At 43.2% G+C, this 27,114-nt stretch overlaps 1 protein-coding gene across 1 annotated transcript in view; it reads left to right on the top strand.

Annotated features, from left to right (window-relative positions):
• LOC137378582 (polycystin-1-like protein 2) overlaps window positions 1–27,114 on the top strand; it is a 54,991-nt gene that overhangs the window by 25,374 nt on the left and 2,503 nt on the right. The window contains exons 15-25 of the mRNA XM_068048886.1: window positions 660–744; window positions 3,566–3,604; window positions 3,780–3,914; window positions 4,110–4,295; window positions 5,374–5,695; window positions 5,829–5,962; window positions 6,647–6,771; window positions 7,246–7,406; window positions 8,303–8,513; window positions 18,194–18,295; window positions 25,202–25,333. Of these exons, the coding sequence (XP_067904987.1) occupies window positions 660–744; window positions 3,566–3,604; window positions 3,780–3,914; window positions 4,110–4,295; window positions 5,374–5,695; window positions 5,829–5,962; window positions 6,647–6,771; window positions 7,246–7,406; window positions 8,303–8,513; window positions 18,194–18,295; window positions 25,202–25,333 (1,632 nt within the window). The remainder of the gene's footprint in view (window positions 1–659; window positions 745–3,565; window positions 3,605–3,779; window positions 3,915–4,109; window positions 4,296–5,373; window positions 5,696–5,828; window positions 5,963–6,646; window positions 6,772–7,245; window positions 7,407–8,302; window positions 8,514–18,193; window positions 18,296–25,201; window positions 25,334–27,114) is intronic.

Here is a 27,114-nt window from a genome sequence, read left to right as displayed (position 1 = left end):
AGACAATCAGTGATTGATGTATCATTGTTTATCATTCCACAACTGTATAGCTGGGGGAATCATAAAGAGTTGATAGCAGAGAAGGGAAAACACGTTGGAGGCCCTTCAAGCGTTGAAGCCAATACACTTTGAAGGGCGTAACTTCTCTGTCTTGGGCAATAGCAGACTATTTGCAGGGCCTATTTGCATTCCGATGATGTTACATGTAAGCAACACAGTGCTATTTTAAATAAGAATTATCTAGTTACAACCCAAATTCTGTCATTGTTTTACGTGTTTAGAAATGATTACAACAACGGCTTACCTGCTAGATGTCAGAACTGACAGTGCCCATTTAAATGCCACAGGAACATTTTTAAGGGCGTGGCTTATGTTTGTCGTATTGTAATCTCTGAATTGATTATTTCAGGGATGTCAGATGCATTTGACAGTGTATTATGCATGTTTTAAATAATATTCCATTCTATTTTTGTGATGCTGTGAAAGTAGGAAGGAAAATGGTCTCTTTCATTATGAAAATTTATAACGATTAGTTCGAAAAATAAAATTCTGAATTATTTAAGTAACTGAACATATTTAGTGGCTGTGATTAAAAACAAATGGAATTTTATTTCCCTATTATTGCTCTTATTCCATCTGCAACACCTTTTGTTTTGAAGGTTTTATGTGCTGCTGCCTTTGTCGCATTGTTTGTGAGAAAAGTAGATCATCATGTTGATGAACGGGCATTCCACCTGGCATCAGGTATACGTGTAGAGTTATTCACATTGTGTGGATAAATCCATGAAAATAGTCAAATCTTACGGGTGCAAGAGAGGGGCTGGATCCACATTGGTAACTGTTAGAAGTTTAGGATCCTGCCTTAGATATTCTCTTGATTACATCTTCGCGAGTCACTCCCATATGCAGCTTGAGCATTTTACATTTAGAAGCATGATCATACTGTCCAATAGTTCACAATACAAAAATGCAATAGTCGTCTCCATGTGACCTGATCAGATTCTCCTGTCTTTCGCATGTGCTCCACTTTAACTTCTTTGAAAGCACTTGATAAGCCAAGGCCAAAAATCAATCATTAAGCTGCTTCATTTCACCGTGAGTGCAAGTACAGGGCAAAAATTATCACCAGATTCACTCTGTTCAATCAGTAAAACTTCTCTCGTACAAATACAAGATAATAGATACAGTGGCTGGAGATATTGCTGAGATGTTAAATTGGTTAAAAAAGTGGCAAATGGAATTCAGTCCCAGTAAATGTGAGCTTGTACATTGTCCTTAAACATATAAAAGTATAATTGTAATTTGAATGAGAAAAGGTTGGGTGATGTGAAGGAGCAGAGGGATTTGGGGTTCAGATTCACAGAATATTAAAAGCTGTATTTCATGTGGATAAGGCCATATAAGAATTCCAAGAATTCTGTGTTCCTCCAATCTGGCTTCTTTTGCATCCCTGAAATTCTTTGCCTCACCACTTGGGAGTCAGTTGCCAGCATTCGCCAGAGCTGACGGGCAGCCATAAAGACAGGGCTAAATTGTGGCGAGTCGAAGAGACTTAGTAGTTGGCAGGAAAAAAGACAGAGGCGCAAGGGGAGAGCCAACTGTGCAACAGCCCCGACAAACAAATTTCTCTGCAGCACCTGTGGAAGAGCCTGTCACTCCAGAATTGGCCTTTATAGCCACTCCAGGCGCTGCTTCACAAACCACTGACCACCTCCAGGCGCGTATCCATTGTCTCTCGAGATAAGGAGGCCCAAAAGAAGAACCACTTGCAGCCATGCCTTCAGCTCTCTAGATCTTAAGCCTCTGGAATTCCTTCCCTAAACCTCTCCGCCTCACCACCTCTCCACCTTTAAGACACTCCTTAAAAACCAACCTCTTTGACCAAGAACAAAGAACAGTACAAAGGGGCAGCACAGTGGCGCAGTGGTTAGCACCGCAGCCTCACAGCTCCAGCGACCCGGGTTCAATTCTGGGTACTGCCTGTGTGGAGTTTGCAAGTTCTCCCTGTGTCTGCGTGGGTTTTCTCCGGGTGCTCCGGTTTCCTCCCACATGCCAAAGACTTGCAGGTTGATAGGTAAAATTGGCCATTATAAATTGCCCCTAGTATAGGTATGTGGTAGGGAAATATAGGGACAGGTGGGGATGTGGTAGGAATATGGAATTAGTGTAGGATTAGTATAAATGGGTGGTTGATGGTCAGCACAGACTCGGTGGGCCGAAGGGCCTGTTTCAGTGCTGTATCTCTAAATAAAAAAATACAGCACAGGAACAGGCCATTCGGCCCTCCAAGCCTGCGCCGATCTTGATGCCTGTCTAAACTAAAACCTTCTGCACTTCCGGGGTCCGTATCCCTCTATTCCCTTCCTATTCATGTATTTGTCAAGATGCCTCTTAAATGTCGCTATGGTACCTGCTTCCACCACCTCCCCCGGCAGCAAGTTCCAGGCACTCACCACCCTCTGTATAAAGAACTTGGCTCGCACATCCCCTTTAAACTTTGCCCTTCGCACCTTAAACCTGTGTCCCCTAGTAACTGACTCTTCCACCATGGGAAAAAGCTTCTGACTATCCACTCTGTCCATGCCACTCATAACTTTGTAAACCTCTATCATGTCGCCCCTCCACCTCCATCGTTCCAGTGAAAACAATCCGAGTTTATCCAACCTCTCCTCATAGCTAATGCCCTCCAGACCAGGCAACATCCTGGTAAACCTCTTCTGTACTCTCTCCAAAGCCTCCATGTCCTTCTGGTAGTGTGGTGACCAGAAAGCTTTTGGTCAACTTTCCTAATATGTCCTTAAGTGGCTTGCTGTCAAAATTCATCTGCTAGCACTCTAGTGAAGGACTTTGAGATATTTTATTACATTAAATGTGCTATATAAATGCAAGTTGCTGTTGTAGGATCTATGGCAAGAGATATAGAACAGAAAAGGCAAGATGTATTGGGAATCTATATAAAAACTTAGTAAGGTCACAGGTGGAGTACAGTGTATGGTTTTGGGCTCCATACTGTAGGAAGGATGTTGAGCCAGTGGAGAGGGTGCAGCACAGTTTCACTACTTGGTTTGAGGAAAATAATATATCAGGAAATACTTGGAATACTGGGGCTATTTTCATTAGAATTGAGGAGATTACAAGGTGATTTGATAGAGGTATTTAAAATTATGAAAGGCTAAGACTGTTTCTGGTGTTGAGGGGTCTAGAACTAGGAAATATAGATATAAGATTAAATATACACAATTTAAGACAGAAAGCCGGAGAAACCTTATTACCGAGAGGGTTCTGTGGTTGTGAAATGCTTGACCAGAGTTAATGATTGAAACAGAGACTATGTCAACATTTAAGAATGGTTTAGATAAGAGATTGAAGGAAAGAAAAGTTAAGGGATATGGGAACCGAATGGGCACATGAGATTAGGACTATTTGCTTGTGTGGAGGATAAACAGCACCACAGATTGGTTTGCCATAAATGGGCATTTTCCACATTATTGTGGGCATTACATAGAAATTACAATCAGTCATCTTACTTAAACAAAATAACTCCTAATTACTGTCTCTGTTATAGCCCAGATTTTCCACAGTGCCACTCTACTGAATACCACAGGTACCATCTCAATACCAGATTAGTTTACTTGTTATACTTAGATAAAATCTATGATAGCCTGGATATGATCTCTGGAAAGAATATGGACTTGATGGGCCAAATGACCTCTTCTCATTTTGTTCTCAGCTTGTATAAACTAATCCTTTTACATCCTTCAAAAAACTATTATCCATAGGGAAACCTGACAATGCTTTACGGATGGACCGAAACAGTAAAATCTACCAACCACCAACAGTTCAATTTGTGGAACAGCTAAAAGAGATGAAAAGAATAGAGAAGAAAATGTATGCAATGATCCAGAAGATTCTGGGTATATAAATGATATCTTATATTGTTCACTAACATTTAAATAACTTAATACAACCCTATCTACTAATCTTGAGCTTATATCCTCTCTAATACTCACACTGCTTAAGTTCAATTAAGTGTTTTAAAGATAGAGTAACGATATTAAAGTAAACTTTAACCTTTTCAGATTCTAATGTGTGTTTTTTTCTCCTTTCAGTTCATTTGGTATTTCTCTCCTTGTTGCTAACCATTGCTTATGGAGAGCAAAATCCCAATTCATTCTATCTCAACAGAGCCATTAACCAGACATTCACCCCTTCCTTCAATGTTATCCGAAGCAATAATGACTTTTACACTTGGGCCAACAAATCGTTACTACCCAACCTATATGGAAGTCATAAAGGTAAACATATTCTGTGTGAACTCTTGCTGTAAAAGATTGCAAGCAAAATTACATTTTAAACTTGCCTTTGTAACTGATTTGTGAATTAAACAATTACAACTAATTAGAAACTAGCAGATATTCTATTGTGATGTTCACACCAAGTCAGAACTTTTATGAGTACAAGGATGTTTTGTGATGTAATATTACCAGAGGCAATAACTTACCAGCATTGGGGGCAGCCCTAGGATCTGGCAGTTCTGGGATGACATTGCAGGGTCTAACAATATTTTGAGATAGGCTCCCAAGAACATTGGAAAGGCAAGCTCTTGGAACACTGGGATAAGTCCTTGGATCGTGGATCTTTGGGAGAGGGATCACCAGGTTCTCAGGATATGGGGGATGGAGTTCTCAAGTTCGGGGAGCATTCTGAACTATTGTGGGATCAGGGAGCATTGGAAATTAACTAGGGATGGGCAAGAAATGCTAACCTTGCAAGTGATACCATATTTCAAGAAATAACGTGTTTACAGAAGGGTGTCACAGTAACATTAGGTAACATAAGTGGACCCTCACAACGCTACCTGCAGGTGTAATACTGATGGTACATTTGAACATCTACCATTTTTAATTATTTATAGCTAGATTCATAAGCAATTTAAACAACTTTCTTTGTACGATACAGTGCACCTTGCCTTTTTAAATAGCAACTCCCTTTTTTAAGGTTATTTTCTCCACTTCACTTTTCTTGGGTCTCTCAGTCAATGACTAGAAGCTCAGACAAATAAGCTACTTTCAGATGTCCACCACTACTGCTGAAACTGGTCCCTAGGAGCAGCATGAGAGCAGCCTGGTGTGACCATCCTCCAGTTTTCTCTTCCTCTCAGTAACGGACACTGCATCTACTTATGGCCTCCTTCATTCACATGATTGAGATATTGGACTGTTATGACAGTATCCTCCTTCAGTCCCTACTATCAAACTGATTCAGTCCCAAGCTTTCATAGGCATAGATTGTCTTTTGTTAATTTTTATGAAATTCCTCCTCGAGATCAAAGGCATACCATTAGAGTAATGATAAGTGTGACTTTGTCAATAGGATTCATAACTGATGGGTACTCAAAACTACTTGGAAGCCCTCGCATTCGACAAGTGAGAGTAAAAAAACTTGATTGTCCTGCACTGAAGATATTAAAAAACATTGTTCAAAAATGTGAAGTTCCATACTCTTTTGATGAGGAGGATATGTCAAACTATAGAGAGCAATGGACAAACAAGGTATCTGTACAGGCCTCAAATCTCAGTTATATCTGGCAATATCAATCAAAATTACAGGAGTATCCATTTTGGAGAAATCTTGCTTTATACAGAGGAGGTGGCTATGTGGCTGAGTTGACTTCAGAAATAGAGAATGCATCCAGGTAAATCAGTTATTCTGTCAGTACTATATGGTTTCCATGAATGCCCAATTACATTCCTTTCTGAAAACAACATGAAATGTAATAGCATTGACTTTATATTCATACATTGTATTTCTTCTGATTTATATTGCAGAATTGTTAAATATTTAGCTGAAAGCAATTGGATAGATAGTTACACCAGAGCCATCTTTGTAGAGTTCACAGTCTATAATGCAAATGTAAATCTGTTCTGTGTAACCACACTGACACTGGAGACAAATGGTATAGGTAAGAGCTCACATATGTTTGGTTGCTTTTCCTTTGGTCAGAACCTGAATGATAGGCTGAGCAGGATGCACTGAATAAGCTTTTCGTATTTTTATGTTCCACATAAATTTGCAGCTTTGACTATGGCAAACCAAACTAGGAACAGGTCAAAAGTAACTTTTTTTTTTAATATTGTGTTTACAGCAAGTTGACAGTCTTTCAGGTCATGCTTCAATATTGATTACATGTTGTAATGCAAATGATGCAAATGACATGGTATTTCAGATATATTTATAGAATTCCATGCATTACATTGGGAATGGGTCACAATCGCTCAATCATTTCTAGTTGGGAAGCTGGAGCTTACTTTAAAATTAAGTTTGTATTTTGTACCACATCACCATCATGCGCATGTTCAGGGTTATTGAACAGGGATCAAAGACTTTGTAAAATGTTTTTCTAACATGCAGTTACATTTTAACCAATTACAGTTAAACACTTGCTCAAGGTTGTCTTGTGAAACCTATTGTGAAATTCTTTATAATTAAATGTAAGAACAAAAATCCATGATATATTTAAAAAAGTAGTCAAATTTAAGGTTAGAATTTTCTAGGATTAAATTTTAACTTTATTGTGAATGCTAAACAAACTTAATTATCTATCCCTAATTTTGATTTTATATATATATTTAATTTAATTCTACAGGAGTCTTTATTACCTCTACAGACCTGGAAAGCATGCAATTGGTCCACAACAGTGACATTACGATTCTGTTTGCTGCAGTAAAGATTGCGTATATGCTTTTTGTTGCTTACTACATGGTAGTACAGGTAGGTGCAAAATGTTTATAGAATTAATCTACAACAAGACTGCCAGAAACAGCTGACTTCAGTGTATCAAATCAGCCTGTGTTAATATATGTATGAAGGACATACATGGGTTACAAGTTGGAAGTTCAAGTTGTTGTACACACAGAGTGTTCCAAATCATTCTGGTTTAATACTCTTCGCTCTTGTGTTTAAAGCTAAACTGTCACAAAAAGGCAACTGGACGATTTTCTCAGGACAACTCCCTAACAACGCCTTAACAAATGAATGTTTATCCTAAATTCATTTAACCTCATTTAACAGTAAATTAACATTTACTACATGTTAACATTTTGAAAACCTGTTTTTATGTCTACTTTTTAATTTAAATTAATAACCAGAGGAAAATATGGTCCAAGATGTTTTCACTATAACTTAACCTACAATAAAGCATATTTTTCAATGGCTCAAAAATATTAATTGCACCTCCTTTTCTAGGGAAAGCTACTTAGAGAGCAGAATTGGAAGTATTTCCAGGATAAGGGTAACCTGATGGAAATGTCCATCATCCTATGCAGTTGGAGCGCGTTTGCACTGTTTCTGAAACAACTATCACTTGAAAGTGAAACTCTAGATTATTATCTCAAAAATCCTCAAAGGTACTTAATGATGAGTACTTAACTCCTCTGATATTTTTGCAACCCTGACATTTTTTGATGGGAACCATGAGTTTTGTTTCTCAATTTTTTCTCCATTAGCGATTTTATTTTTCGATCTGACTCCTGTAAGTTCCACTGAGTTTGTTTCTGACACGTTTCTGATAGGTTCCTAAATTTTAATGCAAGAGAGCTGGCCACTTTTTCCACCTGTCTCCAACCCCCGCCCCACTTTGTGACATCACATTTGGAGGCTGGACTGGATGCCTATGTCCACATTTATTATGGATTTTGCCTATGTAAATTTGTCACACAATAATTCCACAATCTGAACATTGGGTGGGTGTTGTGCCCATGTGCCCAGACTGTGAATTCTTTCAGAGACTCAACAGGTGATTTTAATGCAGTCTGGCAGGCAGGAAGCTGACAGGCAATTAAAATGGCCCATGGCACTTATTCACCAAGGTCCCACTCTCTTCCGACAGCTTTTGATTTTAACCTGGTCTCCTGAGCAGGCGGGAAATACACTCACTGGAATACTTCTTTAAATATGCAGAAAGGACTCCAATGATGTCATTGAGACCTGACTGCTATTTTAACCAGAAACCTGCATGGGAAAACCAGTGTGGCTGCCCAGCCAAACGGGAAGAAGAGACCCAAAAGATAAGTTGTTTTGCTTTCCTCATGGTGAAGCAAGAGTGTTTAGGTCTCCTCTGCCCTAAGTTCCCTTCTCTCCCCAGATCGCGAGGTCCTCCCAAATCTCCTCACTAGCAACTCACCTGAGTGCTGGAGACCATTCTTTCAGTCCCAGCTGGCCTTCTGCCACCCAGTCGAAGAGAAAATGTTAGAAAACTGCCATGTTAGTCATCAACCATTCAACTATATTATTATCTCTGCAGATTTGTTAGTTTCCATAGGCTGGTTATCATAAATTCTGCTCTTAATTTCGTCATCGCTGTATTGGTGGCACTAACGACAGTGAAGCTCTGGTGTCTGCTGCATCTGAACCCGAAGCTACATTTGTTCACATCTGCAATGGAAAGAGCCTGGGAGGAGCTCAAAGGTTTATTTGTTATCCTAGTACTGCTACTTGTGGCCTACTCCAGTGTGGTAAGGAGAAACAACCTTTCTACTGTATGTTATTTAGCTTCGCATGTAGTGATTAGTCAATTGAAAGTCATACTGCAGTTGATAACCAAAAATATAGGCTTGAATTTTGTGATTTAATGATGGCAAATTTGTCAGTGTTCACTGTTATTGCACTGTGAAACTGACAGTAACTTCTGGTGCTCGCACATGCACATTTAAATGCGGAGATCCAGATGTTGCTGTTAGTGATTCCCCTCTGCTCTGTAGGGTGTGCTGTTGAAATCCTTATAGATGAAATTCAACTGGGAAGCACTGATTTGATGTGAACATCCCCTTTTAACGCTATTAGTCTTGCTGTAAAATCCCTTGAAAAAGTTATGGCTTGTTGAATGAGATGTAACTGGGCTTTTAATGCCATAATAAATCATAAGTACTGCTGAGCAACCTCTCTGGCTCTGAGAAACTAATTTATATTTGTGAATGTCAAATTTCTCTAATCCATGATAAAAATCCCACAGGTTTTTAAAATAATAAAAATAGTTTTTTTGAAAATTGTTTGATATTTCAGCTTCTACCTTAATCGCATGTGTATGTCACAGTCTATATTTCGTTTTCCGTAAAATTATAAAAATAAGTGACGATAATACCTGCACGTTACTTGCTGGTTTGCTGACTATGAGAACTCTTCAGTGTAATTGGCTGCAATGGCCTCTTTAATGATATCATTGTTTCTGGACATCAGAAACCCCCTATACCTGGTGACAGCGTGAAATTATTGTTGGGGAAAGTGAAATCCATGCCTTGGAGATTGCTAGTTATTTGTGGGCAGCTTTCATCGAAAGCAGCAAAATCTGGGCCTAGACTTTGAAATACTATTTAATTTTTGTAATTGTACACTAATGGTTCTATTCCTTTCTGGGCTTATTGAAGAACAGCTAAATCTAAAATATATAAGTTGCAATTGCTAAGGTCTAACCAATTTTTGTGTAATGCTTCCGGTATTAGAAATGCATTTCAGTGCAATAGACAAAGCTGAAATGTTTGCAAATGGCTTAAGCCAATAGTGCAATTAGATGAACCCACTTGGCCCTTTCCTGAGGTCTGCACCATCAAAGATACCAATATCCAGCTAATATGGTTCATTCTGCATGACGTTAGAAAAAAAAGCTGAGCATTCTGGACATAGCAAAGGCTATGGTCCTTGGCAATAACTAGGCTGTAGTGTTGAAGACCTACACACTAGAATTAGCACTCTGCTAATCCCGTACTCTTCCTGTGCAACTATGACACTTGCATCTATGTGACAGATATGTCCAATCCAATAAAAGCAGGATTAATCAAACCACATTCTGATCATCAGCAAAGTGATGGAAGGAGTCACCAACAATGCTGTCATACAACAGATAGTCACCAATAGCCTATTCAATGGTTCGCAGTTCAGTTCTACCAAAACCATTCAATTGCAGACTTCATTACAGCCTTGATCCAGACATGGACACCGGGGGCGTGAAATTCATTCACGTATGAAGGCCTACCTGAAGATCTGCAGAGCGGGAGGTGCCGCTGATCACTTCCTGTGCAGCCCGCACGGTGTAACTCAACTGAAGTGATGCATTCCCCCTCCGTGTGCCTGAAGTCATTGAACGTCTGCAATCATGACATCACTGATGTCAATGGGCTGATGTAACGCCAGGATAGCTAAATTGGTAAACAAATGTGCAGGCAACATCTTCCTTATTCACTCCTGAAACCATAGAACCATAGAAAAGTTACGGCACAGAAAAAGGCCATTCAGCCCATCGTGTCTGCGCCGGCTGAAAATCTAGCCGCCCATTCTAATCCCACCATCCAGCACCTAGTCGTAACCTTGCAGGTCACAACACTTCAGGTGCAGGTCCAGGTACCTTTTAAATGAGTTGAAGGTTTCTGCCTGCACCATCGATCTGGGCAGTGAATTCCAGTCACCCAGCACCCTCTGGATGAAACAGTTTTTCCTCATGTCCCCTCTAATCCTTCAACTAATCCCCTTAAATCTGTGCCCCCGGTAATTGATCTCTCCGCCAGAGGAAACAGGTCCTTCCTGCCCACTCTATCTAGGCCCCTCATAATTTTGTACACCTCAATTAAGTCACCCCTCAGCCTCCTCTGTTCTAAGGAAAACAACCCTAGCCTATCCAATCTTTCCTCATGGCTGCAATTTTCAAGCCCTGGCAACATTCTCATAAATCTCCTCTGTACTCTCTCCAGAGCAATTATGTCCTTCTGTAATGTGGTGAACAGAACTGTACGCAATATCCCAGCTGTGGCCTAAACAGCGTTTTATATAGTTCCAGCATTACATCCCTGCTTTTGTATTCTATACCTCGGCCAATAAAGGAAAGTCTTCCATATGTCTTCTTCACCACTCTATCTACCTGTCTTGCCACCTTCAGGGACCTGTGGACATGCACTCCAAGGTCTCTCACTTACTCTGCCTCTCTCAATATCCTCCCATTTATTGTGTGTTCCCTTGCTTTGTTTGCCCTCCCCAAATGCATTACCTCATACTTCTCAGGATTGAACTCCATTTGCCACTTTTCCGCCCACTCAACTGAACTATTGATATGATTCTGGAGTCTAAGCTATCCTCTTCACTATCAACTACACAGCAAGTTTTGTGTCATCTGCAAATTTCCCAATCATGCCTTCCACATTTAAGTCCAAATCATTAATTTATACCACAAACCGCAAGGGACCCAACACTGAGCTTTGCGGAATGCCACTGGAAACCACTTTCCATTCATAAAATCATCCATCAACCATTACCCTTTGTTTCCTGTCACTGAGTCAATTTTGGATCCAACTTGTCACATTCCCCTGTATCCCTTTGGCTTTTACTTTTCTGACCAGTCTGCCATGTAGGACACTGTAAAATCCATGTAGACAACATCCACTGCACTACCCCCATCAATCTTCCTTGTTATTTCCTCAAAAAATTCAATTAAGTTAGTAAGACACGAACTTCTCTTAACAAATCCATGCTGACTATCCGTGATTAATCTGTGCCTTTCTAAGTTCCAGTTTATCCTATCTCAGAATTGATTCTAATAATTTGCCCACCACCAAGGTTAGATTGACTGGTCTATAATTATTTGGCCTATCCCTCGCACCATTTTTAAACAATGGTACAATGTTCGCAGACATCCAATTCTCTGGTACCTCGCCTGTATCTAGTGAGGATTTGAAAATGATCACCAGAGCATCCGTTATTTCCTCCCTGGCTTCCTTTAACAGCCTGAGATACAATCCGTCTGGCCCTGGTGATTTAGCCACTTTCAAGGATGTCAGACCCTCTAGTACTTCCTCTCTCATTATGCTTATCATATCTAATATTTCACACTCCTGTTTAACTACAATGTCTGCATCATCCCTCTCCTTTGTGAAGACAGAGACAAAGTACTCATTAGGAACCCTGCCCACATCTTCTGCAGCCATGCATAAGTTACCTGGTACATCTCTGATAGGCCCTACCCTTTCCTTAGTTATCCTCTTGCTCTTAATGTACTGATAAACTATCTTTGGATTTTCCTTGATTTTGCCTGCCGATATTTTTTTATGTCCTCACTTTGCTTTCCTAATTTCCTTTTTTACTTCACCCTTGCACTTTCTATATTCCTCAAGGCTTTCTAAAGTGTTAAGTTTTTTGTGACTGTCATAAGCTTTCTTTTTCTGTTTTATCTTACCCTGTATGCTTTTAGGTAACCAGGGGACTCTAGATTTGGCAGCACCACCCTTTTTCTTTGTGGGGACATGTCTACACTGTGCCCGTAGAATTTGGCTTTTGAATGCCTCCCACTGGTTTGCCACTGATTTTCCTTCAAGTAGCTGAAACAATAAGCATTCTGAAGCAAAATGAGCCCTTAACTGTTTAAAGGGCCACTCAAGTTTCTGCTGCAGTGCTTTTGACTTGCTTTTGCTCAGACAAAGTTGGTGGAAACATTTTGGTGAGTTGCTGGAAAAATTTGGGGGTTTTGCTGACCACAGAAAGGCAGAAAATAACATTGCCCTGTATAGGGATGGGGGCAGTATTTTCAGTGCCACTGCAAGGACTACCACTCTCTGAAGGTGCAGTTGGTATGCTCATAATGGTAAATGCCTGCTATCCTAGTAGAACCCACCATGTTTTTAACCCTGCAACAAATAGCAATTCCCTCTGTCTTCGAGTCTCTAAGACACACCACAGGATGGCTGCTCAGCGACAAAGATTACCCCCTCCACGCATGAAGCATGTCCCCCCCTTCCCCCATCCCACCACGTGCGGTCAGAGAGCCTTCAATTAAAACTATGAAGCCACCCACAGCACCATGGAGCAAGCCATCGGTCTCCTAAAGCAGTGATTTTGCTGCTTTGATTGCTCAGGGGGATCTCTGCAGTACACCCAAGAGGGTGCCCATGCTTGTGGTGGTGTGCTGTGTCCTTCACAAACTAGCCATCCTGAGTGCTCAAATGCTACCTCCTGAGATGCTGAGGCCACCTCGAGAGGAGGAGGAGGAGCCAGAGAAAGGGCAGAAACCACATCCACCATGTGCAATTGGACACAGCGAGAGGAACCGCATTTTGAGACTTTGCTTCAGTTGATAGGAATTTCCCTGCCCCCAACATGGACTCACTATTTCTTTACAGTCCATCATTTTAGACTCCCCATGACAAAGTCCCATTAGTCAACATCACTCAATAAATGCCAACAGCAAAAGCCTTCACTCAACCACTTCGTCTAGCAGTACATCAATAATACACAACTAAACAGAACTAATCACCCTTGTGCATTCCCTTCGTGCCTGTCTTGTGGGTGCCTTTGCCTGGCCTAGTGCTCTTACACAGTGCTACGCCAATGGCTGCAACGTGGAAGGCTGCTGACTTTCGCTGGGGAAGACTGCAGATGGCAAAGGAGGACACCCTCGAGCAGCTCTGGGCCTTGACTTCAGATTGCACCACCTTGGCAGTTGGGCTAGCTGACTGAGAGTTGCAGCAAGGGCACTGGTGGAGTGGCAGTGGCGGGAGCGCAAAGGTTGTCATCCTAAGAGAGGACAGCAGGCTTGTGCTTAACAGTGCAACTGCTACTCCCCTGAAGCAGTGTCTCAGCAATTGGAGTGCTCTGCTGGAGCACAGATCGCTGGATTTCTGTGAGTGCCCACAAGCCCCTTCGAGCACTCTGATCAACAGCCATGATGGCGGTAGTCCGAGACTGGATGGCTGCAGTCCGAGACTGGATGGCTGCAGTCCGAGACTGGATGGCTGCAGTCCGAGACTGGATGGCGGCAGTCCGAGACTGGATGGCGGCAGTCCGAGACTGGATGGCGGCAGTCCGAGACTGGATGGCTGCAGTCCGAGACTGGATGGCTGCAGTGAGGGAGCTCATGACCTCTGTTTGAGCTTCCACTGCAGCGCTATGGAAGGGAGGCCTCTGCCTATGTAGTAGTGGAAGCTGAGACTGTGGCCAGCAGACGCTCCATCATGGGTCAGTCTGGCAGTGCTGCCCTGGAGGTTCCCACCAGTTCCACATTAGAAAGGACGGGCTCCAAGCTCAGCGTGATGTTCTGTACCATATTAGAGCCGGACCCCTCCTCGCTGCTAGCTAGTGAGCAGAGGCTGCCTGGCAGGCCTGCCAATACACCAACAATCTAGGTGTGCATCATCATCAGCGTTTTCCTGTCATCCGCCCCAACCAGGTACTCATCCATATCCTCACAATAGCTGACCTTTGCCCCTGTCCTGGCTGCAGCCCACTCATGCCTGGTGACTCACCACATGCAGATCCCAACTCTATACTAGCCTCTAAGGTAAGCCCAGTGCCGGTATCAGCTGGTGGCTGCAGGTTTAAGGTCAAGAGATGGTGCTCTACTGCCTAAGGCTGCAGAGGCTGAGCAACTGGCAATTCTTGATCATCTGAAAGCACAAAAGCATAAGAGGAGTGTGGGAGTGAGGGAATGGGTGGTGGGGAGGAAAGCAGAAGGTCGACAGTCACTCCAGCTTCAGTTTCCATCTTGTGGCACCTTTTAGGATGAGATTAAGGAGTGGGTAGAGAAGATACATAAGGCAGCAACTTGTCACCTTCCAGGATGGACCTGGCAGTGCCAGGTGCCACTGGCCCTGTGGCATTGGTGCCCGTTATCCTGCGGACCTTCTCCTTGAGGGGCACTGAGGGGCTGGATCTGTTGTGGTCCTCCTCTGGTCCTTTGAGTCTCTTTCCTGTTGCAGGCCCCCTTCTCCTGCAAGAGTGTCACTGACTGTGTCAGTGTGCTTGGGCAAATTGCCTGATACAGTTGAATAGCTGTAGGTTTGCAGGTGCATGTAGAATTGTGTGTGCAGCTGGCAGGATTGGAATGTGTGTATGAATGAGCTGTTATGGAATGATGTTAGGGTGAATCCTGAATGTCAGGGAGTGAGTGATGGGATGTGATGGATTGAACAGTGAGAGTGGTGTGGTGGGTGCGAGATGTGATCCGCAGATGCAGTCAGTCATTCACATCGACCACCTGATTGAGGTCATGAAACTTTCTCCGTCCCAGCTGCCAGGTTCTGAGAGCCACACTCTGGGCATTGACCATCCTTGCCGCCTGCTCCCATTTCCTGCTTTCCAACCCCCACTAGAAACAAGGCCTCCTTTGAGGCCTCCAGCTCTCTCCATAATGCATCCACGGTAGCATCATTAAAGCGGGGAGCCCTCTCCTCTTGGTGTGCCATACTGCTTGTGTGCTGTTCTCCTTGTCTCTTAATGAAAAAACTCAATTATTGGGACTTCTCCTCCAAAAAGGGAAGGCTACCTGGAGGAGGTGGTTTCTTTACAATGCTATTTGGCCCCCTGTGGTACACAGAGGATGCTGACAGCACACTGGAGTTGTGCGGGAGCTGATCATGGCTATTGTGTTACTGGGTTGTTCACGCAGACTTGCCAATGACACACTGTTGAATGGTAACAAATACTTTGTTTTTTTTATTGAAGACTCACAATATTGTATACAAGTTACAGGAGAGCTCTAAATACACATCTTATTGGGTATCATCACAATCCTACGACTGTGTCACATGCTGGATAGCATCATTTCCTGCAGTGCTGAGTCACACTCACTATTTACATATTCCCTTAAAGCAATATCACAACACAGTGGTTAGCACCGCAGCCTCACAGCTCCAGCGACCTGGGTTCAGTTCTGGGTACTGCCTGTGCGGAGTTTGCAAGTTCTCCCTGTGTCTGCGTGGGTTTCCGTCGGGTACTCCGGTTTCCTCCCACCTCCAAAAAAAGACTTGCAGGTTGATAGGTAAATTGGCCATTGTAAATTGCCCCTAGTGTAGGTAGGTGGTAGGAGAATGGTGGGGATGTGGTAGAGAATATGGGGTTAATGTAGGATTAGTATAAATGGGTGGTTGTTGGTCGGCACAGACTCGGTGGGCCGAAGGGCCTGTTTCAGTGCTGTATCTCTAAATAAATAAATAAACAGTGGCCATGCTACTATCAGGGAAATGAGATGTGTAGATGAATTTTGTATCTTACCCACCTCGTTTCCAATGGGCGTGAACACTCAGTAAATCATAGCCCTCTCACCCAAAAATTCGGGTGAATAAACTTCGCACCCAAGAACTGCCCTTGACAGCATGGTGGCACCAAGAAGCTCCAGCAAATCTGAGGTCAGTGGGGTCAAAAGGAAAAGTCTCCAATGTTTGAAGTCAATCTGACACAAAGGAAGATGGTCATGGTTGTTAGAGATCATTCTTCGCAATGCCAGGACATCACAGCAGGAGCTCTTTAAGGAAGTGTTCTTGACTTAACAATCTTCAGTTGCTTGACCAATCATCTTCCCTCAATCATGAGATCAGGAATTGACTTGTCCACTAATGATTCTACAGCGTTCAGCTCCATTCACAACTCCTTTGGTAATGAAACAGCCCATGCCAGCCTACAACAGGATCTGAACAAGAGCCAAGCTTGGGCTTCCATATGACAGGTAACATTTGTGCCACATAAGCACCAAGTAATCCTCAAGCAGTAAAGGCCCAATCACCTCCTTGACTTGCAATGGCTTTGCCACTGTTGAGTCCGTACACTATAAACACCCTGGGGACGCCATTGACTGGAAGCTTAACCGGAACAGCCATATCAACAACTTGACTTCAACAGCAGGGCAGAGGCTGGGTACTCTGAAACAAAAACCCCTCAAAATCTCTGCACCATCTACAAGACTCATGTAACACTCACCACTTTGCTACATGGCTGTAGCTGCAGCAATATTTAAGGGCATTTAAGTGGTCATTGGATAGACATATGGATGAAAATGGAATAGTGTAGGTCAGATGGTTTCACAGGTCGGCGCAACATCGAGGGCCGAAGGGCCTGTACTGCGCTGTAATATTCTAATTCTAATTCTAATATTGAGGAAAATTAACACCATCCAGGACAGAGCAATTTGTTTGCTTGATGTCTCGGTATTAAACTCAGTATCCATTTTGTGTTTTTAGCCTGGTTAATGGTATTGGCTTACATGGTCACATTTCTGGAAATATACTGCCTGCCTTCACTTTTTCTCCCAGGTCCTTCAGACATTGCGGAGACCATTGAGCTTGGCCAACATCACCTGAAAGGAATGGGGCACTGCTGCCCTCTGAAAATAGTGTCTTGGAATGCCATGGAAAGCAATCCTGTTCACACTCATCTCAGACACTATTGGTCCATTTTGCCAGCCATGAAACAAGAGATCAGGTGCTGTGCCAGCCACTGCATCATTCGCTCAGAGATTCCAATTTATGCCTCCAAATTGGGTTTGTTTTAAGTTGCTTTGGCTGGTACTTTGCTCTCCCCATCCCAGCTCCACAGCTTTGGCAAAGACTGGGAAATATTTCAAATTAATTTGAGTCTTAAAACAGTTTTTGCCCTCATATATCTTTTAGTGATCACATCCCTTTAAATTTGAGCTACTAGCCAAATTTTTCATATCCTCCATGAGGCTAATGCTTGACACAAGACCAAATCTGCACTGGGAGTTCATGCTAATTATTCAGGTGATCCCATAAAATTGTAGTCATTGATTGTGAGCCTGGATCCACTTTGCCAAGATGGCAAAATTAGCTCAACGCTCTACCCATGGTACAGTTCATTCTTTGAAGGCTCAGTAGAGTGTTGCACAAGTGTCCGCAACACTTCCCGATATTTAGAGAAAAAAAAATCACTGACAAAAGCAGCCAGAACAATTTGAGATAATATGAAAATGGCAAATGCTAGCAATATAAACAGAAAAGGCTGAAAGAATGCAGTCGACTCATCATACTTGAAAAGGGGAAAGAGAAATTAAAGGGGTAAATGTTCCTAGTCTAAGCCAGTGGTCAAAGCCAGCTTCAGTGCAAATTAGAAAATTGTGGTGCTGGATGAGGTATCTGACAGTGGACCAGATTCAAAAAATGTAGGGCAGCATTTCAGATGGACACCCTCTATTCAGCTAAATGGAAAAAGATCAATTTAAACCATACATGTAAACTTCAGCAGGCTGCTAATCCTAGCTGATCATGGACTTGGCCCAATGTGTTTCGGTGTATAGCATACATGATTGCACAGAAAAGCAAACTTTACCATAACTGTAATTAATGTGAGTTGTTCAAGTAACCAGCAGAGAAAATTACTGCCAAGATATAGAGACATTACTTAAATGATCTTCAATTTCTGTGTGTCGCAGTCCTATGTGATGCTGAGCCCAAACTTATCCGCCTACAGTACATTCTTCAAAGCCACTGCAACAATACTCCAGCTTCAGCTCGGGCACTTCAATTATAATGAGGTAGGTGACATCTTATGTGCTGCAAAGCATTTCTCTATGAATGGGGTTTCAAGTTCTGATTACGGAGAACCAATTTAACGATTGCTGTCTGAAAAATGAAAGCAGGGGCCTGTACTTATTTCTGGGGGCTCCCAGGGCTACTAATTTATCACTGCAGACCACTCATGTCCATGCAGATTGCCCTGCTATATTGGTTATTGTGTCATTTTTAAGCCCATAAAATGGGCACCACAATGTTAATTTTAGACTACTAGGTTTAGATTTGCTGATAAATATACATTACAAATCTTTGCATTGCAGTACATCAGCAATACTTGAGTATTGGGTATTGTATCTGGGTATATAGGGCATAATTTCAAAGTTTGTGGATGATACAAAACTTGGAAATGTATTAAACAATGAGGAGGATAGTAACAAACATACTTGACCTTGCCCTCACCAATCTGCCTGCTGCAGATGCATCTGTCCATGACAGTATTGGTAGGAGTGACCACCGCACAGTCCTTGTGGAGACAAAGTCCCGTCTTCACATTGAAGATACCCTCCATCGTGTTGTGTGGCACAACCACTGTGCTAAATGGGATAGATTTCAAACAGATCTAGCAACTCAAAACTGGGCATCCATGAGGCACTATGGGCCATCAGCAGCAGCAGAATTGTACTCAACCACAATCTGTAACCTCATGGCCCGGCATATTCCCCACTCTACCATTACCATTAAGCCGGGGGATCAACCTTGGTTCAATGAAGAGTGCAGGAGGGCATGCCAGAGGCAGCACAGGCATACCTCAAAATGAGGTGTCAACCTGGTGAAGCTACAACTCAGGACTACGTGCGTGCCAAATAGTGTACGCAGCATGCGATAGACAGAACTAAGCGATCCCCCAACCAACGGATCAGATATAAGCTCTGCAGTCCTGCCACATCCAGCCGTGAATGGTGGTGGAAAATTAAACAACTAACTGGAGAAGATGGCTCCACAAACATCCCCATCCGCAATGATGGGGGAGCCCAGCACGTCAATGCAAAAGATAAGGCTGAAGCATTTGCAACAATCTTCAGCCAGAAGTGCCGAGTTGATGATCCATCTCAGCCTCCTCCTGAAGTCCCCAGCATTACAGATGCCAGTCTTCAGCCAATTTGATTCACTCCACCATGATATCAAGAAACGACTGAAAGCACTGGATACGGCAAAGGCTATGGGCCCTGACAATATTCCGGCAATAGTACTGAAGACCTATTCTCCAGAACGTGCCGCACCCCTAGCCAAGCTGTTCCAGTACAGTTGCAACACTGGCAATGTGAAAAATTGCGCTGGTATGTCCTGTTTACAAAAAGTAGGAAAAATCTAACCCAGCCAATTACCGCCCCATCAGTCTACTCTCGATCATCAGTAAAGTGATGGAAGGTGTCATTGACAGTGCTCTCAAGCGGCACTTGCTCAGCAATAACCTGCTCAGTGATGCTCAGTTTGGGTTCCGCCAGGGTCATTCAGCTCCTGACCTCACTACAGCCTTGGTTCAAACATGGACAAAAGACCTGAACTCAAGAAGTGAGGTGAGAGTGACTGGCCTTGACATCAAGGCAGCATTTGACTGAGTGTGGCATCAAGGAGCCCTAGCAAAACTGGAGTTAATGGAAATTGGTGGAAAACTGTCCGCTGGTTGGAGTCATACCTTGCGCAAATGAAGATGGTTGTGGTTGTTGGAGGTCAATCATCTCAGCTCCAGGACATCACTGCAGGAGTTCGTCAGAGTAGTGTCCTAGGCGTAACCATCTTCAGCTGCTTCAGCAATGACCTTCCTTCAATCATATGGTAAGAAGTGATGAATGCACAATGTTCAGCACCGTTTGCGACTCCTCAGATACTGAAGTAGTCCGCGTAGAAATGCAGCGAGACCTGGACAATATCCATCCTTGAGCTGATAAGTGGCAACTAACATTCGTGCCACACAAGTGCCAGACAATGACCATCTCCAACAAGAGAGAATCTAACCATCTCCCCTTGACATTCAATGGCATTATAATCGCTGAATCCCCCACTATCAACATCCTGGGGGTTACCATTGGCCAGAAACTGAACTGCAGATATAAATACCTTGGCTGCATGAGCAGGTCAGAGGCTAGGAATTCTGTGGCGAGTAACTCACCTCCTGACTCCCCAAAGCCTGTCCACCATCTACAAGGTACATGTCAGGAGTGTGATGGAATACTCTCCATTTGCCTGGATGGGTACAGCTCCAACAACACTCAAGAAGCTCGACACCATCCAGGACAAAGCAGCCCGTTTGTTTGGCACCCCATCCACAAACATTCACTCCCTCCACCACTGACGTACAGTGGCAGCAGTACGTACCATCTACAAGATGCACTGCAGCAACGTACCAAGACTCCTTAGACAGCACCTTCCAGACCCGCGACCTCTACCACCAAGAAGGACAAAGGCAGCAGATGCATGGGAACACCACCACCTGTAAGTTCCCCTCCAAGCCATACACTATCCTGACTTGGAACTATATTGCTGTTCCTTCACTGTCGCTGTGTCAAAATCTTTGAACTCCCTTCCTAACAGCACTGTAGGTGTACCTACCCCACATGGACTGCAGCAGTTCAAGAAGGCAGCTCACCACCATTTCTCAAGGGCAATTAGGGAAGGGCAATAAATGCTGGCCTGGCCAACGATGCCCACAACCCATGAAAGAATAAAAAAAATCTTTGGTGAAATGAGCAAACATGTGGTGTATGAAATTCAATGGCGGGAAATGTGAGTGATACATTTTGGTATGAAGAATGAGGAGAGACAAATTATACAATTTTAAAGAGGGTGCAGGAGCAGAGAGACATGGGGGTGTTTGTACACAAATCTTTGTAGGTGGCAGGACAAGTTAAGAAGGCTGTTAAAAAAACATATGAGTCCTTGGCTTTATTAATAGAGACATACAGTACAAAAGCAAGGAAGTTATGCTGATCCTTTATCAAATGCTGTTTAGGCCTCAGTTGGAGCATTGTGTTCAATTCGGGCACTACACTTTAGGAAGGATGTCAAGACTTTGGAGAGGGTGGGGAAGAGAGTTACTAGAATGGTACCAGGGATGAGGGAGTTCAGTTTTGTGAAGGTACTGGAGAAGTTCAGGTTGTTCCCCTTAGAACAGGGAAAGTTAAGAACAGAAGAACATAAGAATTAGGAGCAGGAGTAGGCAATTCAGCCCCTCAGGCCTGCTCCGCCATTCAATACGATCATGGCTGATCTCATCTTGGCCTCAACTCCACCTTCCTGCTCATTCTCCATAACCCTTCAACCCATTACTAATTAAAAATCTGTCTATCTCCTTCTTAAATTTACTCAATGTCCTGGCATCTACCGCACTCTGGGGTAGTGAATTCCACAGACTCACGATCCTTTGGCAGAAGTAATTTCGCCTCATCTCTGTTTTAAATCTGCTACCCCTTATCCTAAAACTATGACCTCTTGTTCTAGATTGCCCTACAAGAGGAAACATCCTCTGTACGTCTACTTTGTCTATCCCCTTAATCATCATATATACCTCAATTAGATCTCCTCTCATTCTTCTAAACTCTAGAGAGTAAAGGCCTAAACCGCTCAATCTCTCTTCATAAGACAAACCCCTCATCTCTGGAATCAATCTAGTGAACCTCCTCTGAACTGCCTCCAATACAACTACATCCCTCCTCAAGTAAAGGGTCCAAAACTGTACGCGATACTCCAGATGCAGTCTCACTAATGCCTTGTACAGTTTCAGCAACACTTCCCTATTTTTATACTCTATTCCTTTAGCAATAGATGCCAAAATTCCATTTGCCTTCTTATCACCTGCTGCACCTGCATACTAGCTTTCTGCGATTCATGCATGAGGACACCCGGATCCCTCTGCACCGAAACACTTTGAAGTTTCTCTCCATTTAGATAATAATTTGCCTTTCTATTCTTCCGACCAAAATGGATAACCTCACACTTATCCACGTTAAACTCCATCTGCCAAATTTTGGCCCATTCACCTAACCTATCCATATCCATTTGTAAATTTCTTATTTCTTTATTGCAACTTACTATCCCACCTATTTTAGTGTCATCTGCAAATTTGACTGTAGTACCTTCTAGCCCTGCATCCAAGTCATTAATATAGCTGTAAATAGTTGGGGCCCGAGGATCGAACCCTGTGGCACCCCACTAGTTACATCTTGCCAACCAGAAAAGGACCCATTTATCCCAAGTCTCTGTTTTCTGTTGGTTAGCCAATCCTCTATCTAAGCTAATAAATTGCCCCTAACCCCATGTGATCTTACCTTGTGTATTACCTTGTGTTAAGGGGAGATTTGATATAAATGTTCAAAATCATGAATGGTTTTGACTGAGGAAGCAAGGAGAAACTATTTCCAGTGGCAGAAGCTCAGTAACCAGAAGGCTTTTGATAAGGTCCTGCATGGGAGATTGGTTAAGAAAGTAAAGGCCCATGGGATCCAGGGTAATTTGGCAAATTGGATTCAAAATTGGCTTAGTGGCAGGAGGCAGAGGGTGATGGTAGAGGGTTGTTTCTGCGAGTGGAAGCTTGTGACCAGTGGTGTACCACAGGGATCGGTGCTGGGACCCTTACTGTTTGTAGTGTACGTTAATGATTTAGACGCGAATATAGGAGGTATGATCAGTAAGTTTGCAGACGACACGAAAATTGGTGGTGTCGTAAATAGCGAGGAGGAAAGCCTTAGACCACAGGACGATATAGATGAGCTGGTAAGATGGGCGGAGCAGTGGCAAATAGAGTTTAATCCTGAGAAGTGTGCGGTGATGCACTTTTGGAGGTCTAACAAAGCAATGGAATATACAATGGATGGTAGGACCCTAGGGAGTACAGAGGGTCAGAGGGACCTTGGTGTGCTTGTCCTTAGATCACTGAAGGCAGCAGCACAGGTAGATAAGGTGGTTAGGAAGGCTTATGGGATATTTGCCTTTATTAGCTGAGGCATAGAATATAAGAGTAGGGGGGTTATGATGGAGCGGTATAAAATGCTGGTTAGGCCACAGTTGGAGTACTGTGTACAGTTCTGGTCGCCACACTATAGGAAGGATGTGATTGCAATAGAGAGGGTGCAGAGGAGATTCACCAGGATGTTGCCTGGGCTGGAGCATTTCAGTTATGAAGACCGACTAGATAGACTGGGGTTGTTTTCCTTGGAGCGGAGAAGGCTGAGGGGGCACCTGATTGAGGTATACAAATTGATAGGATAGAGGCATTGATAGGATAGAGAGAAAGAAACTTTTTCCCTTAGCGGAGAGGTCAATAACTTGGGGGCATAGATTTAAGGTAAGGGGCAGGAGGTTTAGAGGGGAGTTGAGGAGGAATATTTTCACCCAGAGGGTTGGAATCTGGAACACACTGCCTGAAGTGGTGGTAGAGGCAGGAACACTCATGACATTCAAGAAATATTTAGATGAGCACTTGAAACGCCATAACATACAAGGCTACGGGCCAAGTGCGGGGAAATGGGATTAGTTAGGACAGGTGCTTGATGGTCGGCATAGGCTCGTTGGGCCAAAGGGCCTGTTTCTGTGCTGTAAAACTCTATGACTCTCGATGACTCTACAGATTTATGATATTGGCAAAAGATCCAGGGGCGACATGATTTTACACAGCGACTTGTTGTGATCTGGAATGCAATGACTGAAAGGGTGGTGGATTCAATACTAACATTCACAAGAGAATTAGATAAATACTTGAAGGGAATAAAACTTGCATGGCTATGGAGCAAGGACAGGGGAGTGGGAGTAACTGGATAGCTCCACCAAAGAGCTAGAACAGACACAATGAACCAAATGGCCTCCTTCCATGCTGTATCATTCTATGATTCTATGAACTGTATCTTCTACTTGACAATGATAGAACCAAAACGGGGGGGGAAACAAGAGCATCTTTAAGGAATGAAGAAGCTCTGATACCCAGACATGACCATCAATTAAGATTGCTTGACGGGAGGCTGCACCCTTCCCAGATATCTCAGTCCAATCTCTTACTTTTCAAAGAATCTTACAGTATGGCAGATTAGAGCTCCCAGCCTCTTATAGTGGGTGTGTTGGTGTTAACCAACAGAGGGTGGACAATAAAATTACTTTGCGATGTATACAAAAAGAGAAATCATAAATTTTTACCAGGTCTCAATCACTGGATCATTTTGATTCTTGATTTTGCTTCAGAGTTCACTGCGGACTTGATTTGCTGGTGACCGATCGGAGTAATTCAATAATATATTGTGTGTCTTTGTTATAATCAATTCAAAAGCATTAACGTGGCTAGAGGCAACATGTGAGCATTAACATGGCAAAGCTTCCACCTCTCCTATGCCCAAAATAACTGGCACATTTAATGTGTTTGAAGTTCTTTTGGGCCTCCTTATCTCGAGAGACACATTTAATGTGTTTGAAGTAACGCCTTTGTAATTGACTCCATGGTAATGGCAAATGGTTAATGCCGTTTGCCTGATATAGGCAGCTGCCCATGGTAAGTGTAGACAGTATAGTGATGGGGACTGCAATTCCAAAACAGATTAGTGGCTGCTTATCCTTCCTCTTTACAATTTCTCACACCTCTGAGTTCTCATTGTTTTTCTTTTGAAATATTTTTCATTCTTTGTAATATAGGTAATAGCAGAATAGTGTTGATTTTATTTTGGACTGTTCCTATCCTTGATAAACAGTCATCACAGATTTTTTTCTTCCATTTTCAGGTGAGGAATTATCTCCCACTAGTTAAGTTAAATCAGAATGTCACAATAACCCTTAGCCTCTTGTTTGTTGCACTGATTATAAACAACCAGCTCATGTGAACAGATAAAGGACAGAGTTCAAAGTCTCTTGCTTTTCTAACTGTGTGTTCATCCTTTTTTCACACCCAGGTATTAGAACTGTATCCTACTGCAGGTGCAATCATTATTGCTACCTGCACCATCTGTATGACATTCGTGGTCTTAAACCTCTTTCTATCAGTAATTCTGGTGACCTTCACAGAGGAGCGACATTCTCCAATAGTATGTACACTTTTCCTGAGAGAAAGTAAACCTTTTTGTAACCAGTTGAATAAATATATCAACAAATTAATAGCTTTGAAATGCTTTATGGATGCTTCTGTGATGGTTCAGCTGGTTAAAGATAGGGAGTGAACAGGGCAACGGAATTAGTTTTGGTTTACTCTAGCAAAAAGCTGAGACAGACACAATGGGCTGAATGGAGTTCTTCTATGTTATGAATGTCGATGCTCTATGAGTAGTTGAGGCAGCAGTTGAACCACCCAGACCAGAAAGTTTTGGTCTCAACCCATTGTCCACACTGAGCTAACTGATTTCACATGGTAGTGGGGGTGGTGGGGGGGGGGGACTCCAAACCACCTCAAAGTCTCCTAAATACAACAGGGTATTGTTCCAGGATCCACCTGACTGTGACCTCTGGTGCTGACCTCTCCAGGTCCATGTCACATAATTTAAATAAACCAGATGACAGTCCAACCACTGGGGCAATCTTTGGATTTTCATCAGAGGGGAAATGCCACAAAATTCAGTGGAGAGTTTGTAGTATATATAAATGATTTGGAGGAAAATGTAGCTGGTCTGATTAGTAAGTTTGCGGACGACACAAAGGTTGGTGGAGTTGCGGATAATGATGAGGATTGTCAGAGGATACAGCAGGATATAGATCGGTTGGAGACTTGGGCGGAGAAATGGCAGATGGAGTTTAATCCGGACAAATGTGAGGTAATGCATTTTGGAAGGTCTAATGCAGGTGGGAGGTATACAGTAAATGGCAGAACCCTTAGGAGTATTGACAGGCAGAGAGATCTGGGCGTACAGGTCCACAGGTCACTAAAAGTGGCAACGCAGGTGGATAAGGTAGTCAAGAAGGCATACGGCATGCTTGCCTTCATCGGTCGGGGCATAGATTATAAAAATTGGCAAGCCATGTTGCAGCTGTACAGAACCTTAGTTAGGCCACACTTAGAATATTGCGTGCAATTCTGGTCGCCACACTACCAGAAGGACGTGGAGGCTTTGGAGAGGGTACAGAGGAGGTTTACCAGGATGTTGCCTGGTCTGGGGGGCATTAGCTATGAGGAGAGGTTGGAAAAACTCGAATTGTTTTCACTGGAACGGTGGAGGTGGGGGGGGCGACATGATAGATGTTTACAAAGTTATGAGCGGCATGGACAGAGTGGAAAGTCAGAAGCTTTTTCCCAGGGTGGAACAGTCAGTTACTAGGGGACATAGGTTTAAGGTGCGAAGGGCAAAGTTTAGAGGGAATGTGCGAGGCAAGTTTTTTACACAGAGGGTGGTGAGTGCCTGGAACTTGCTGCCGGGGAGGTGGTGGAAGCAGATACGATAGCGACGTTTAAGAGACATCTTGACAAATACATGAATAGGAAGGGAATAGAGGGATACGGACCCCGGAAGTGCAGAAGGTTTTAGTTTAGACAGGCATCAAGATCGGTGCAGGCTTGGAGGGCCGAATGGCCTGTTCCTGTGCTGTACTGTTCTTTGTTCTTTGTTCTTTGAGTGCTGGGCCCAGGGTGGGGATTGCCAGGTACTCTTTATAAAGGGGCCAACAAACTATAAAAATCCTTGGGTAGGCCATAAGTCAGGCCTGGACTCTTGAGGTTCCAATTCACTATTCAGTAGGCCAGTATGCATGGGCCCAATCAATATACAGACTCCCTTTTCTACCTCCACGCTGTAGATAAGGAAATTCCCAACCTGATAGTCCCTCCCTTCACCCACACCCCTCACTTATGCCAATGTCCTTGCATAGAACGGATGGAGGC

This window comes from Heterodontus francisci, chromosome 17 (assembly GCF_036365525.1).
Source record: "Heterodontus francisci isolate sHetFra1 chromosome 17, sHetFra1.hap1, whole genome shotgun sequence".
Taxonomy (NCBI): domain Eukaryota; kingdom Metazoa; phylum Chordata; class Chondrichthyes; order Heterodontiformes; family Heterodontidae; genus Heterodontus; species Heterodontus francisci.
The sequence above is the reverse complement of the archived record's forward strand: the minus strand, read 5'-3'. Positions and strand labels throughout refer to the sequence as shown.